The sequence below is a fragment of the Amia ocellicauda genome, chromosome 3, assembly GCF_036373705.1.
Source record: "Amia ocellicauda isolate fAmiCal2 chromosome 3, fAmiCal2.hap1, whole genome shotgun sequence".
NCBI classification, from domain to species: domain Eukaryota; kingdom Metazoa; phylum Chordata; class Actinopteri; order Amiiformes; family Amiidae; genus Amia; species Amia ocellicauda.
Window position 1 is genome coordinate 10,317,244 of NC_089852.1, and position 13,435 is coordinate 10,330,678.

Sequence of the window (13,435 nt, forward strand, 5' to 3'; positions counted from 1 at the left end):
ATAGTTATTGTAACATGTGAAAACCTGCACTGTAAGATCTATGTGTCCAGAGCTGTAGTTATTTCCAATACCTTGTCGTGACAAGATTTCTGTGCTGAGATATTTGTTTTTTAATGGCATTGTAAATCACATTTTCTCTTCTGAAGTGTTTTTTTTTTCCATTTTCTTGAAGAAGAAGAAAAAAAATAAACTCAGCTTGTATCCCACACAGACATTAATCCTCTTACTAGACAGGCCCTGGTCACTAATCCAATCTTTCATTGCTAAGATCAGTCCTTTCAGTTTCAATTGTCAATCCTCACAATTTCCACAGGGGGGAGCAAATACTTTCATTACCGAACACCTTGTGAATGTTTGTTGTGCATTTATTATTTTTGCTTAAAAGAAACAGACAGATTCTTAAAGCTTGGTTAGACATCTTGCATTCATTTAAATCAGGGGGTAAAAGAGTAAGCCAAAAATAGCCCATTTAATAAGAGACTTGCCAAATGCACCTTTTTTTTTCACAAAATATGCAGTGCACATATTAGATAAATACAATAGATACATTAATTAATTAATTAACAAATACATAAAATGGCATGTCCAAATATTATCAACTGCTTATTACATTAGCATTTCTGAAGGAATACATTTTATGTGTTCATATTAAACTGATAAACAGGTTTAGATTTACACATGAATTACACATTGTATAGTAATTATTCATGGCTATGGACATTTCATCCATAATTATTACATAAATTAGTAACACATATAAATAATATGTCTGTTTTATCTGGAGGCATATAGAGTAACTGTGCCAGCTTATCAAAGGATAATCAACCAGACTGGAGTTCTTTATAAATGAAGATAAAAATGGACACAATGGATTGTACTAAAGATCAGAAGTCTATGACCCAGAGATACAGTCCTCAGCTAAAGACTACACAGGCATGCACATATATTAATGAACCAATCAAAGAGGTTAAGCTTTGTTTTGTTTTATTATCAAAAATACTGAAACCAGCTGGTTGAGCTCTCCCCATGGTTATAAAATACAAAACTCTTTAATATCTGTCTGACAGTTAGAACTCCCATTCTTAGCAATAGAGTTTTCTACTCTGCAATATTCATAGAAGCTAATGAATCAAGTGCTGGAATACATTAAGATCCTGAGAACAGGTTGTGCAATAGTAGGTAGGTGAATAACCAATTTTAGTTTAAATAACACTCACTGCTTTCTTACATTCAGATTTGAAATGGAAGTAAATGACAGTTTGTTGAAAAATAAATCACTGGCCACAATATCAATGGCAGCTTTGTGTGCATATGTGCAACAGTGATACAAGAGTTAATTAAGGGCAAGAGTCTGCACCCATGATTCGTTGAAACGGACATCTGTGTGGTGGATTTTCGAAGTGCAACAACTTAGAAGTGCATTTCCTTTAATTCCTAGAACACGACTAAAATGTTTGCTTCCTTTTAACTCTGACCTCATAACTTTACTCAGCAAATCAGTACAGAAAAATATGTTCTATTTAATCCTGAAAAGGGAGTGATTATTCAAAATGCAGCAACCAATGATAGGTATTGTTTCACAGGTTCTATGTGCACTGTAAAATTTGGCCAACATTTGACATCAAATGCCAATGAATGGTCTACTCTTTCATTGCTGTCTGCCTTCAAAACAAGTCTGAAAACTAAGTGGACAAAATATATTGCTCTATTCTAGATGATATTTGAACAAACCAAAGAGCTTGCAGTTTGCTTAGTTTTAGTTTGTCTCTAGAGTCAATCAATCGATCAACATTTATTTGTATAGTGCCCTTTGCAGGGTAGCCACAGAGTAGCCAGCATGTTGTGTTGTCCCGGCCTCTCAACAAGACAATCGAGGGACAGAAATATGAAATTCAAAAATGTTCTATGTCAAAATGAAACATACAATGAATACCTTTTTCTCATTTATTTTCCATTTATATACTTATGAGGTCGTCTTTCCTATTCACTATGATTATTTTCCATTGCTACATTTTCTCATGAATAAATAAGTGAGACATCTACTTCTTGTTATTTTTCATTCTAATTTGCACATTTACAAGATGTAATGGTGTGCTGATCACATGCAATATGAACATCTTATCACAGGTACTCACACATACTTGTCCATTTTATTTTTTCTTATAACAATGGTATGCTATTGGATGTCATTAAATGCATTCTCTTGACCTTCAACAGATGCACAGTTTTCCAAATTGGACCATAGTTTCTTTTGGTGCCAATCGATTTATGACAATTTAAACCGTGCACTATGTCTCAATTTTTCACCACTGTCCACTGGGGTGATTGCTGTGATTGAGAAGGATGAGCACCTAACAGTCGGTGAAATCAGGCCTCCACTTAGGCACCACTAAACTGAGACTACAGCCGTTTGATGAACTTGTCTCTCAGGGAAATGGGATTGAATGGAAATGCATTTCTCTCTATACAGAAGCAGAGGATGCAAAATGGTCAGTAATGGAATGGGTCTGTTAGTCGGCTGGGTAAGGATCACATGTGAATACGCATGTTCAACATTTGTGTTGCTTTTATTTATTTTTTCTTCAAATGTAAAAAACAAAAATGTGTTTACTTCATCCTCAATTAGTCTATTGTCATCTGAAGCCGAAACTGAAGCTTCCTAGGGAGGGAGAATTGAACAGTACCTGTTTAGCTGTCCATGTTATGAAGAAGATTGTTTGAGCCAAAGAGAACAAAAATAAAGTTTAATTCTGCAGTGGCTTTTCACTACAATATATAGATATACAGTAACTCCAAAAGTGTATTCCTATCTATCTTGGTATATTTGGTATATATTACAATCCTAGTATATACTGCACTTTGAGGTAAGAGGGGGAGTTGAATTGAATCATACAATCTGTAATGCCAAAGAATGGTGCTCAGCTGACATTTAAAAGTATGGTACAGTAAACAGACACATTTACGTACAAGGTCTCCACAGGGACATTAAAACAATACGTTAACAGTATATCCTCCTAGAGTGGCCTTTTCACTAATGCATCTTTACTTGCTCTTCTATGTGCCCAGGGATTTCTCAATATCCTTATGGGGTTTTCCATCTCCCAGCTCCCAGATGTGACACTGTGTTATATGATTTGAATGAAGCTGAATGTGACTGGAGGCAGTGATATTACCAGGAGAGAACTTATTTAACACTACATGAGAAATATTGTAGATATTAATGGCAAAAAAACTGAGTGTCCTGTTTAAAATACTGAGGGGAAGCCCTCCCTAGTGGGGGACAATCGAGCAATGGGAGCAAGGGACAATGCATCAGAATTAGAGTCTTAGTCATTTTAATAATTTAGTATCCTTAATGATCAAGCAATAAACTGTACTTTTCTAAAAATTAATGAATATATACAATTTGGTGGCACAGTGATCTCCTTGCTAGGAAAATAACATCACAAAAAGTGTATGTAGGTATTGAATCAAAATCAAGCTACTGTAAGTGGATTCCTGATTAGTGAAAGAAAATAGGACTTGGGCAATACTCCTTTTTATGAGCTCCTTTTTTCAATACTTTTAAGTGAAAATTAGTTTTTCCTCAAAAGTGTTACTCGAGTTGTTTCAAATGCATACATTACAGAACACTTAGCTTTCAAGGACTGATGCTGAAGTATATTGAAAGGGACTCAGCCTTGGAAAGCTTCAGTTGGTATGATTCATTATCAGAACCATTTTTATGCTGGGGAGGTTGTGACTCTAGAAGAATAGCATTTAAAGGAAGAAAATATGAAGCTGCATATAAGATTTGGTTGTTAAAGTTATTTGACAATGTGGACCCTTGAATACTTGTAACTTCACAATGTGTTTTTTCTTCTTAACACTGCATACATTAGCTGTGTTTAAAAAATGAAAGTGTATTTTATATCCTCTCTGCTTCCCATCCGAATTAGCTTACTTATGCCATTTCCTCATCTAATTACAGCTGCATAAATTAAAAGAAATTAATAGTATCATTTTAGCTTGCTGTGCTTCTGTTTTGTATTTATTTACTTTTATACCTTTTTTTTGGTTGCTGCCACTTTTAAGGCTTGGCTGAGATGTTTTGCAGAAAGTCTTCTTGCTGTCGATACACACTCCTCCGAATGCATTGTCAGATACGCCTGGACATGAGCAGTATGCCGTGTTATGCCGAAAAAACTGTTTCAAATAGCAGCTGGTGTGCTTCACACTTCAAATGAGAGAAGCATTCAAATGCATTTTACTTTTTTTTCCTGCCAAATTAATATTTATAGCTTGTCAGCCTCCTGTCAAGTTATCCTCATATTCATCACATGATTCTTCAAACGCCCTGGAAAAACGGAAGCGTACTTTAACTCCAGTCATGTCAGTCAGATTTTCTTTTCCTGCTGGGGAAAAAGGCTCTGTTAACCCATCCGCCTCCAGCTATGTTTTTGTGGCACTCCCCAGTCAGTTTTAATCAGACTGTTTACACCTTGGTATTTCATGCCCTTATTGAGACATGACAATTTCTGCCACATAACAGGAGACAGTGCACCAACTGCCAGACACAAAGAATCAGACATGAATTTGATTTCAATGATATTTTGAATTTGTACTTACATTCCTAGTAAGGCCTGGGGGCAACTGTGTTGTAGAGAAAAAACAGGAAAATCCAGAAGAATATTTAGGACACTGAAGAAACAAAAAACAAACTCAAAAATGCACTGAACAGCTTTTTCCACAGCAATTATGTAACTTTATCTCCATGTCTAAGTGTGAATATGCCCCTAAAGCAACCAAACAATTGCAACCCATTAAAGACTTTTACATCAGAGATAATGGTGCTTGTCTGTAAGCTAGTTAACTATCGGTTTATAAATTGGTCTTAATTAATTGCCAGTGAAGGGAAGTGAACGTACAGTTTTCTTTTGCTAAAACAGAGACCTTTATAAAGCATAATTGATATCGCCTGACTTGGCTGCTGTTTTTGATGTCGTATTTAATTTAGGATAAAAGTGTGAATTACCTGAAAAGAAAAGGCTTTATAGAGCTATAAATATGTGAGGGCTCCATTTCCATTTCTCCTCTCATTATTTTGTCTTCTGTAGACCTTCAGATAACATTAATATTCTACTTTAATGCCCTGTTCTGCTCCTAACTGGAAGGAATTAATATCCTTTATGTTGACTCATGAATTTCATATCAGGGCACCCACTTGCTTTCGCTAAAGCATGCTGTATAAAATCAATTTGGAATTATGGGTTTCAGTGGGACCTTCAGAGGCAGTAAAGAAGACAATGGATGCCAGGAGTAAGGAGTTAAGTCATTGCTGAATGGTTAGTATTTTCTGTTGTGTGCTTTGGTGGACATGTATTGGTATATCTGAAGTTGCAGTGAATGGCTGAATTGTGTTAATGGAGTTTTAAACCGAGGTTTGGGAGGACAACCCCAATCTCATGCCTGACATCCGCCTTAACAAGCATAAGTATCCATCAACAAATGCACTTTCCCAGCATTCCTTGTTTACATTCCTCATCCACTCCCTTTGCTGCTTATCCTTGGGGGGGTCTGATGGCCTTGTCCTCATGGCCAGGTCATCATTCCCATAGTCAAGTGAGTCTAGCCCAAAATAAACGATTTACCTTCTACTATATACATAAAAACTATTGAATTTATATTAATTTCCTTCTGATTGCATATTGTACCATATCCTGTGAGCCTACTGTATAATATATAGTATTTTGGATACCTTTGTTGTTGTTGGAAAACAGGAAACATCCATTTGTTTATGTTATTTGTTATAAAACACACCTATGCACAATTTATTTGAGCATTTTAATAATTTATGCTTAGCATTGTATATTGAACAATACTGAACCTTGGATAGCTAAAGTTGGTATGGTCCATTGTCTAAACTTGACAGTGAGGGAAGGGACTAATGTTAACGGAACAGGAGAAATCTATATATGTTCTGTTCTCGCTTCAGCTTTGTTACTTTGTATATTGATTCACTGTTTCATCAGAAACAGATATTTCATCAAGGAGATGTACAAGGAGTATATTATTATGCCATGCCTGCAAAGTCTATTTGCAAAACATTACAGTCAGATGTGTGAAAGACTGCCATACTTTTGCATGTCATTTCTATCCTTTCAGTTCTTAGAAGCTTTTAAAATGATATTTTTTTCTGCAGCGGTTAGCAAGCACGGCAAATACAAACCCCCATGCAGAACTACAAAAGGACCGACATAAAATGTGCACTGTGGTGCGACACCAAACGAGTACACTAAATTAAATTACCACAGCAGAGAATACAAACTACATCCAAGAGCTAGTGTGAATGTTCAATAAGGTTCTTAGTCCTATTCCTAGTTTAAAAAAAATAAAATAAATACAATAACTGTCAAAATAAAAAATATGATTACACTTACAGCAGCACTGTTAATATCATAGTGTGAATGTTCAATAAAAGTCCTAATCCTACTCCTAGTTAAAAATAAATACAATAATAATTGTAATACTTCAAATGATTATTATTACATTTTCAGCAGCACCATAAATATGATAACAAGCTTTTCTTAAAAGCTGAAAACAAAAACTAGAGAATGTTTTTAATGGTTATGATACAATATCATAAGATCTCTCCAGTATGTTATTATCTGTACAAAGAAGAGTAATTCAATTCAACAAGCAACATATGATGCACACAGTCATTTTGAGATTTACACCACTCAGAATTTTCCACAAATATGGTTGCTTTAAAATCTTCCAATTGCATCGCACAGGATTGCAAACATATCAGATGCATAGTTTTCGGGGTGGTAGCTTTTCTTCACTGAGGAAGCCAGCAACACCATTACAGTGCTGCAGTGGATTGCTGTTGTTGTTTTCCACCGTTTCATTTAATCAAACAGCTCAGCGAAGTAGAGATTCAAGGGAAACAACAATTGAGCGACGGCAGCAAGACGTCAGTTTTATTTTACAATTCATAATTATTCTAACACTTTTGTTACTGGTGTTGGAGACGTGCTCTGGATCTTCTCTGCCTCACTCCTCATTAGAAAGCTATTTTAGTGACATAAAAAGCAGAGCCTGGTTAAGAAAGATTTTTTTTTATATATATATACAATTAAATAATTTTCAAGTATTGTATGCTGCTTTTCCTTAAAGCCTGCACAGACAATCTCCCCCCGCAGAGGAGATTCTGATCAGACCAAGATTATATGAGCAGGCTGTGAGAGGGGTGACTCCACTGAAATGCCATTGCAGATATTTAGAAATTTAATTTCAAGCTACAGGGACCAGTGGAGTCTAAGAGCAGTAGCGGCAAACAAAGTGAAGCACCAACAACATGGGAGAATAGTGTGGCAGACAATTTTTCCACAGCATTTTAGTAAAGCCTTGTAATATTTTATGGCAACAATAACAAAAAAAAAAAAAAATGCATCTGCAAGGTGTGGTTCCTAAACTGTAAAGACTGTTTACATTTCTTCTCATATTTGCGGTTCGGCAATATTTCATATTTGCCATTTGATAATAACATATATAAACACACAAACAAACATATAAATATTTATATATAAATATAAATAATTGGTCACTAAATGCTAAAATGTTACTGAAAATGCGGATGACACAAAGAAGAATGGAAAGATGTGCTTGAAATAATAATAAGAGATGGAAAAGCAAACAAATGGCTCTGAGAACAAACAAAAATACGTGACATCATATGAGAATAGATGAAAGATGGACAAAGGAAGCTATCGGAGAGAGATGAAAAAAGACCTAGAAGACAACCACATAAAAGATGCGAAGATTAACTAATAAAATTTGCAGGCATGACGTGGAAAAGGGAAGCTTTAGATTGAGGCCAGAGGAAACACCTTGGGGAGGCCTTCATCCAGCAGTGGATTGATACAGGCTGATGATGATGATGATACACAATGTGCTAGTCTGATATATATATATATATATATAGATATAGATATAGATATATACACACACACAAAGAGCAAAACATCCTGTAGATTAAGCGGAAAAATATTGAAGATGCCTTCTTCTGGCAGTGGATCGACAAAGGCTGTTGATAATTATTTTACACATTTAAAATGGAGAAGTTATGATCATTTAGGCATAGAATATGGCTTATACTAAACAATTTCCCAAAATAACTTTATAGTTATAAAGAAAAAAGAGCTATTAGCAAACACAAGGTTTGTCACCGCTGGTAGGATGTTGCCTAGGAGTTTTAAACATGAGACATAGTGGTCTAGTAACCAACTAGAAACCTGAAACTCTTTTAAATGGGTCTCTGAAACATTTTCTATTTTACTTGAATAATTTATTTATTTTGTTGTGCTTTTCCTTATTCTCCTTTTAACACCAAATCAACAGTTAATACAAGGATATGAGTTACTAAGCCCAGACTAAGACACCCAAATGTAATTGTATAACCTTCCCTGCCGTGATTACTATGCCTAAATAGACAATCTTGTCTCCCGTGATTTAATAATTGTCTATTTTCTAATTTAGGATTTCACAAAGATTACAAAACATTGAAAATTGTTTGCAATTCATGGACATCAAAGCTTGTTAACCAGCATTTGGCAACTGTGGATTGTTTTTCAATTCCTTTAACAATAGACTGCACTTTCTTCTGACAGAAGCACTTGTCCCACGGGTCTAAATGCAACCACAAGCAAGACACCTGGAAAGCCTGGAGATCACATTCACATGATAATGTCTACATCGGGCTACTGTCATCTTACATTTGGTTTTGCATTATTTCGGTGGTTGTGTAGTTTATTTAAAGTTCAATCAATTTCCCAAGTTAAGACATATAGTGTGACAATCTGCAGAATTTAAATGTTGCCCTGGGTGCCACATGATGAACTATAACATTTAGATTGTGTTATAACAGAAAGAATACCTGAGGGGTCCAAGCTCCAAAAGGCACCCAGCAGTGTAACGTAATACTGTCTCGGCTGGAACAACTCAGTCACGGCAACGGTTACAAGATTCTCAATAAAAAGCTGAATTAAGTGCAACTTAAAAACAATTGCAAGATGGATAAACACTCTGGCACAGTGGAAAGCAAATGCATTTTCTAACACAACAAGAGCTGAATCTTCAACTTTGATTTGGTGCGATCTTGTGAACTTCAATGTCTGGATCACTTTCTGTTCCAATAGGAGAGGTGGAGCAAGTCTTCTTTTATCTTTTTAATAAGGGAACTGTAATGCATACACTGTGTACTGTATATATAACAGTATTTGTGCAAAATAAATGTTACTGACATTTATAATATGAATTAGACTCACCCTTTTTATGTTTTAATCACTAGGACATCCAATATTGATTAAAGGCAAAAGAACTTCAAACTTTCAAGACGTTCAAACACTGGAAATAGTTTCCGCACAATAATTTCCTGAATGTGTGTGGTGAGCTCAGACCACTGCTGTCTGACAGGAATGGCACACAGCAGTAATTGCCAGTGTAATATGTCAATAACTGCTATAATAATAGCTGGATTATGATTGGAAGGTGTCGGTTTCACTTTGTCGAGTTGATGCTCTTGTCTTCATACATTGCCTGTCTCCAAAGCCTGTCACCAAAGCCTGTCACCATCGCTTCCATGTCTTTCTCAAAGTAATCATATTGAACAGCGAATTATAAAACAGGAGCCATTTTCTCATCATCTGAAGGGTGAAATTGATGAGAGCTTTAAGTAGAAGAAAAACAAAAAAATCAATTGTAACTATTTTGTGAAGAATGAAAACATTCAACATCTTTCTGGAATTTGTCATCATCCCCCCACCCACTTCAAGAAGCCATATTACAGACCCTTTAAACGACTGGATCGATAAGAGATTAAACCAATTCATGGCCAGAACACAAGGAGGCTTTGAATAAGTGCAGGACGTTTCAAATGGATTTTCTTTCCCCCTATTGTCATGAGTGCTAGGTCTGTTTACTTGGTTATATCAGCTTCATTGCTTCTGTGGTTGAGAATATGTCCCCGTCAGAAACTAAGAAAGGTATAATATTTGGTTTATACAGAACAATTTTCATTTGGGCAATTAAAAACTGAAAAGTGTAAGGTCTCAGGCCCAGCGGCATCGTAAAAAAAACAATTTGTGATCTTCAGAGAAATATTTTTTTTGTTTTGTTTTGACAAGATTTGTTCTATTTATGAATTATGCAATCTTGATCTTGCTTTTCTTTATTATTATTAATTAATATAGTTAAGCAGTTTTTTTGTGTGTTTCTTTTTCCTTCAGACAGTTCCCTCTTAAGAGTCTCAAAAAGGGGAAGATGCAACAATTCTACTTACAACACCAAGAAGCTGTCATTCAGCAATCTCTGTTACTGCCCTCAGTGCTCAGAATGTGTACCAAAATCTACCAAAATTAAGTTTCTTGAGTGATTATATTTAATTGTTTGAAATTTGAAACCTGGTTCTCAAAGTGTAATCTCCGTTGTAAGTGTAAGCCCTGGATAAAAATAATATAGGCAATAAGCACTCGGCACACTCATGGCTTTGTTCATCGTCTGGAGTGGGAAGAGACTTTTTATTACACGCAACAAATATGAAAACCCTGGGAGACTTCCATCAGGAACCTAGCAGCACAAAAAATAGCATCAGTCAAAATGTAGGTGTACACAGAAACGTACAATATAACATATTGCAGCAAACTAAATATAGTTGACATTATATATCCATCCACATTATCCATAAAACTAGTTCAATAGACACTGCAACTCCACTGAGGAGATATTAAAATATTTCAGATCTAATCATGTTTCATGTGGGAAAAAAAAAAAAAAAACCTTACTCCCACCCTGTTAAACACCACCCCCACACTACTCCCAGACTGATCAAACACATTGACATCTGTACAACTTGACAAGAAGTCAAATCAAAACCACAACCTTTTGGAAAAGGTGATGCGAACTGAAGAGATTCAAGAAAGATTGAGCACACTTGAAGGGGATTGTTTGCTGTCAATTTAGAAAGTAATGTAGACTTTATTCAATGAGTTGTAAAAACAAATGCATGTCAGGGGAAAATATTTTGAGTTCGAAGGGAGAAAAAATGTTAAATTTAAATTTTATCATAGGAGTATTAGAGAGAGAGTGAGGGAGGGAGAGTGGGAGAGAAACAGAGAGAGTAAAACATGCTTAGTTTCATCCAAAATTGCAACACTAAAACACAAAGGTTTAAACATGTGAATCACATCCATTAGATTTTACTATTCCCAGTATTAATTAGCGAAAACCTCTTATTAAAGTGTTCTTCAACATCAGCATTCTCTGGAAACTTCTGTAAAATGTATATCCCTCCACAAAAAAACACAGAATATACCGCAGATAACTTCTACAGGAATGTCAGATTCAAAACAGAACAGTGAGTAAATTGGGGAAATTAAAATATTATTATTAGCACCACTCATTCAAAAATGGTAGTTCAATAAAATAAAATAAACCTTACATACCTAAGAGCCCTTGAGTTAATATTCTCAGCAGTTAATTATAGATTGTGAATAATTTTACATAGAAAACTAAAAAGTGCTAAATACTTGTATACCAGAAGAATAAAGTGACCATAACTGTTTTAACACTGAACACAGATATCAAAGCCTATGTTTCCAGATACATTTTCTTATGCATCCTCATAGATTTCAATGCAAAACAACAGAGACACAAGAAAATGTCAGAAACTCCATTTTATACATTAATCTGAGGAGGACATTCATCTCATTTTATTCTAAAATAATAATTAAATGCTACTGTCTAAAACTGTTCTGATACATATGGTAGGTCTCATCAGCAAATACATTTATTCACTAAATTCTCCAAGTACAAGAAGTGCAAGTACATTAGTCTGGTTATGGCAGTTCAGATTCTTCTTTCTTTAACCGTAGAAAAGATGGAGGTTTCAAAACAGACGATTCTAACATTATACCACTAGCAGCCTATGACAAGGACAAATTTACAAAAGTGTGTTTTGTTTGTTGGTTGGTTGGTTTTTGAATTTGTAACTGGAAAACTTTTAATTTTGCCCGTAACTGACAAATCCAGCAATTCTAATACACGAGTCACATAAAATATTCATGTCACCCATGTTGTTAGCAGTTAGACTGGTACCTGTCTGCCAGATTGAATCAGAAGAGATGGAAGTTAAAGTTGGGAGCAAAGAACTGCAAACTGATTTGTCCTAGCTTGTGAAGCCTAATTCTCAAACTTTATATTAGGCTAATTTTACTGTTTTTTGTTTTCTTACGTCTAGTCGTACTTACTAGGAGCACTGCTAAAAATCCATCAACATTTTGTGTGTGTGTGTGTGTGTGTGCTTGAGAGAGAGGGAGAGACGAATTATCACTGATATTGTATGGTTATTGTTAAATCATTTCTTACATTCTTAAACTATTTTGACAAACCCCTTCTCCTTTCTACTCTTCACCTTCCACTGGTATTGCCCCACGCTCCTCCGAGGGTTCATCTTGGTTCTTGCCGACCCTCAACTCTGGCTGAGTGACCCCCGAGTTGTCCGCTCCCTCGATTATTTCCAGATCGAGTTCCTCAAAGGATGATCCACTGCCAATCGATTCGTTGGAGCTTTTGTCACTTTTATCACTCCTGTTGTCGACATCCTCTTGTTCACGGGGGGGCAGAGAGGGAGTCACTGATGGTGCCAAGGAAGACTCTCGACTGTCAGATATGGCCATGTGGCTCACAGAGCTGGTCTCACTATTGGAGTCCGCACCTTCAAAGAAACAATTAGAATAAATCTGTATGGGAGAGGAAAAGCCAACCTGTTTTACATTTTCAAACAAACAAGAAAACGTGATCAGAAATAAAACTAAAATAAAACATAAGGCACTGTCACCTACCAACTCCAACTTGGCAAAAAATACGGAGACCAGAAAAGGCTCAAAGACTGTTTGGCAGATTGATTTTTAAAAACAAATAATAATAATCAAAATCTAATAACTCATTGCTGACAATCCAAGATCAGAACCCACACAAACAACAAACATAAAAAAATGAATGAATGAATGGAAAACACTTAATACTAGTGGTTTCCTGTAACTAGGTGTGGGTGTGATTATCTTTGTTCTTGGGTAAGTGAAGAGAGGGAAGAAAAAATAAGAGAAAAAATACACCATGGTGTGAACATCTGAGAAAGGTCTAGGAATCTTAGTTTGGTGTGAAAAACATAGCCTGGGATAATTAGGAAAGATACTATTGCCAGCTATTGTCAGAAAAAAATACAATAGGTCTCTATGGTTTACCACCAGGTTCACTGGTCTTCCGATTTATGGTTGTAGCTTGAGTGCTTTTTGAACTAAAGCTTTTGTGCCAAGATGTACTTTGTCAGGACTGTTGGCAGACGCTGAATCACTGTGTATTGTCTCTGGCAGGGGTTTTCCTTAATTTCCCATGC

At 35.7% G+C, this 13,435-nt stretch overlaps 1 protein-coding gene across 1 annotated transcript in view; it reads right to left on the reverse strand.

The window, feature by feature from the left end:
• Window positions 1–10,527: 10,527 nt before the first annotated feature.
• Window positions 10,528–13,435, reverse strand: part of LOC136736338 (testis-expressed protein 264 homolog) — a 113,531-nt gene continuing 110,623 nt past the window's right edge. The window contains exon 4 of the mRNA XM_066698107.1: window positions 10,528–12,754. Within this exon, the coding sequence (XP_066554204.1) occupies window positions 12,441–12,754 (314 nt within the window). The 3' untranslated portion in view covers window positions 10,528–12,440. The remainder of the gene's footprint in view (window positions 12,755–13,435) is intronic.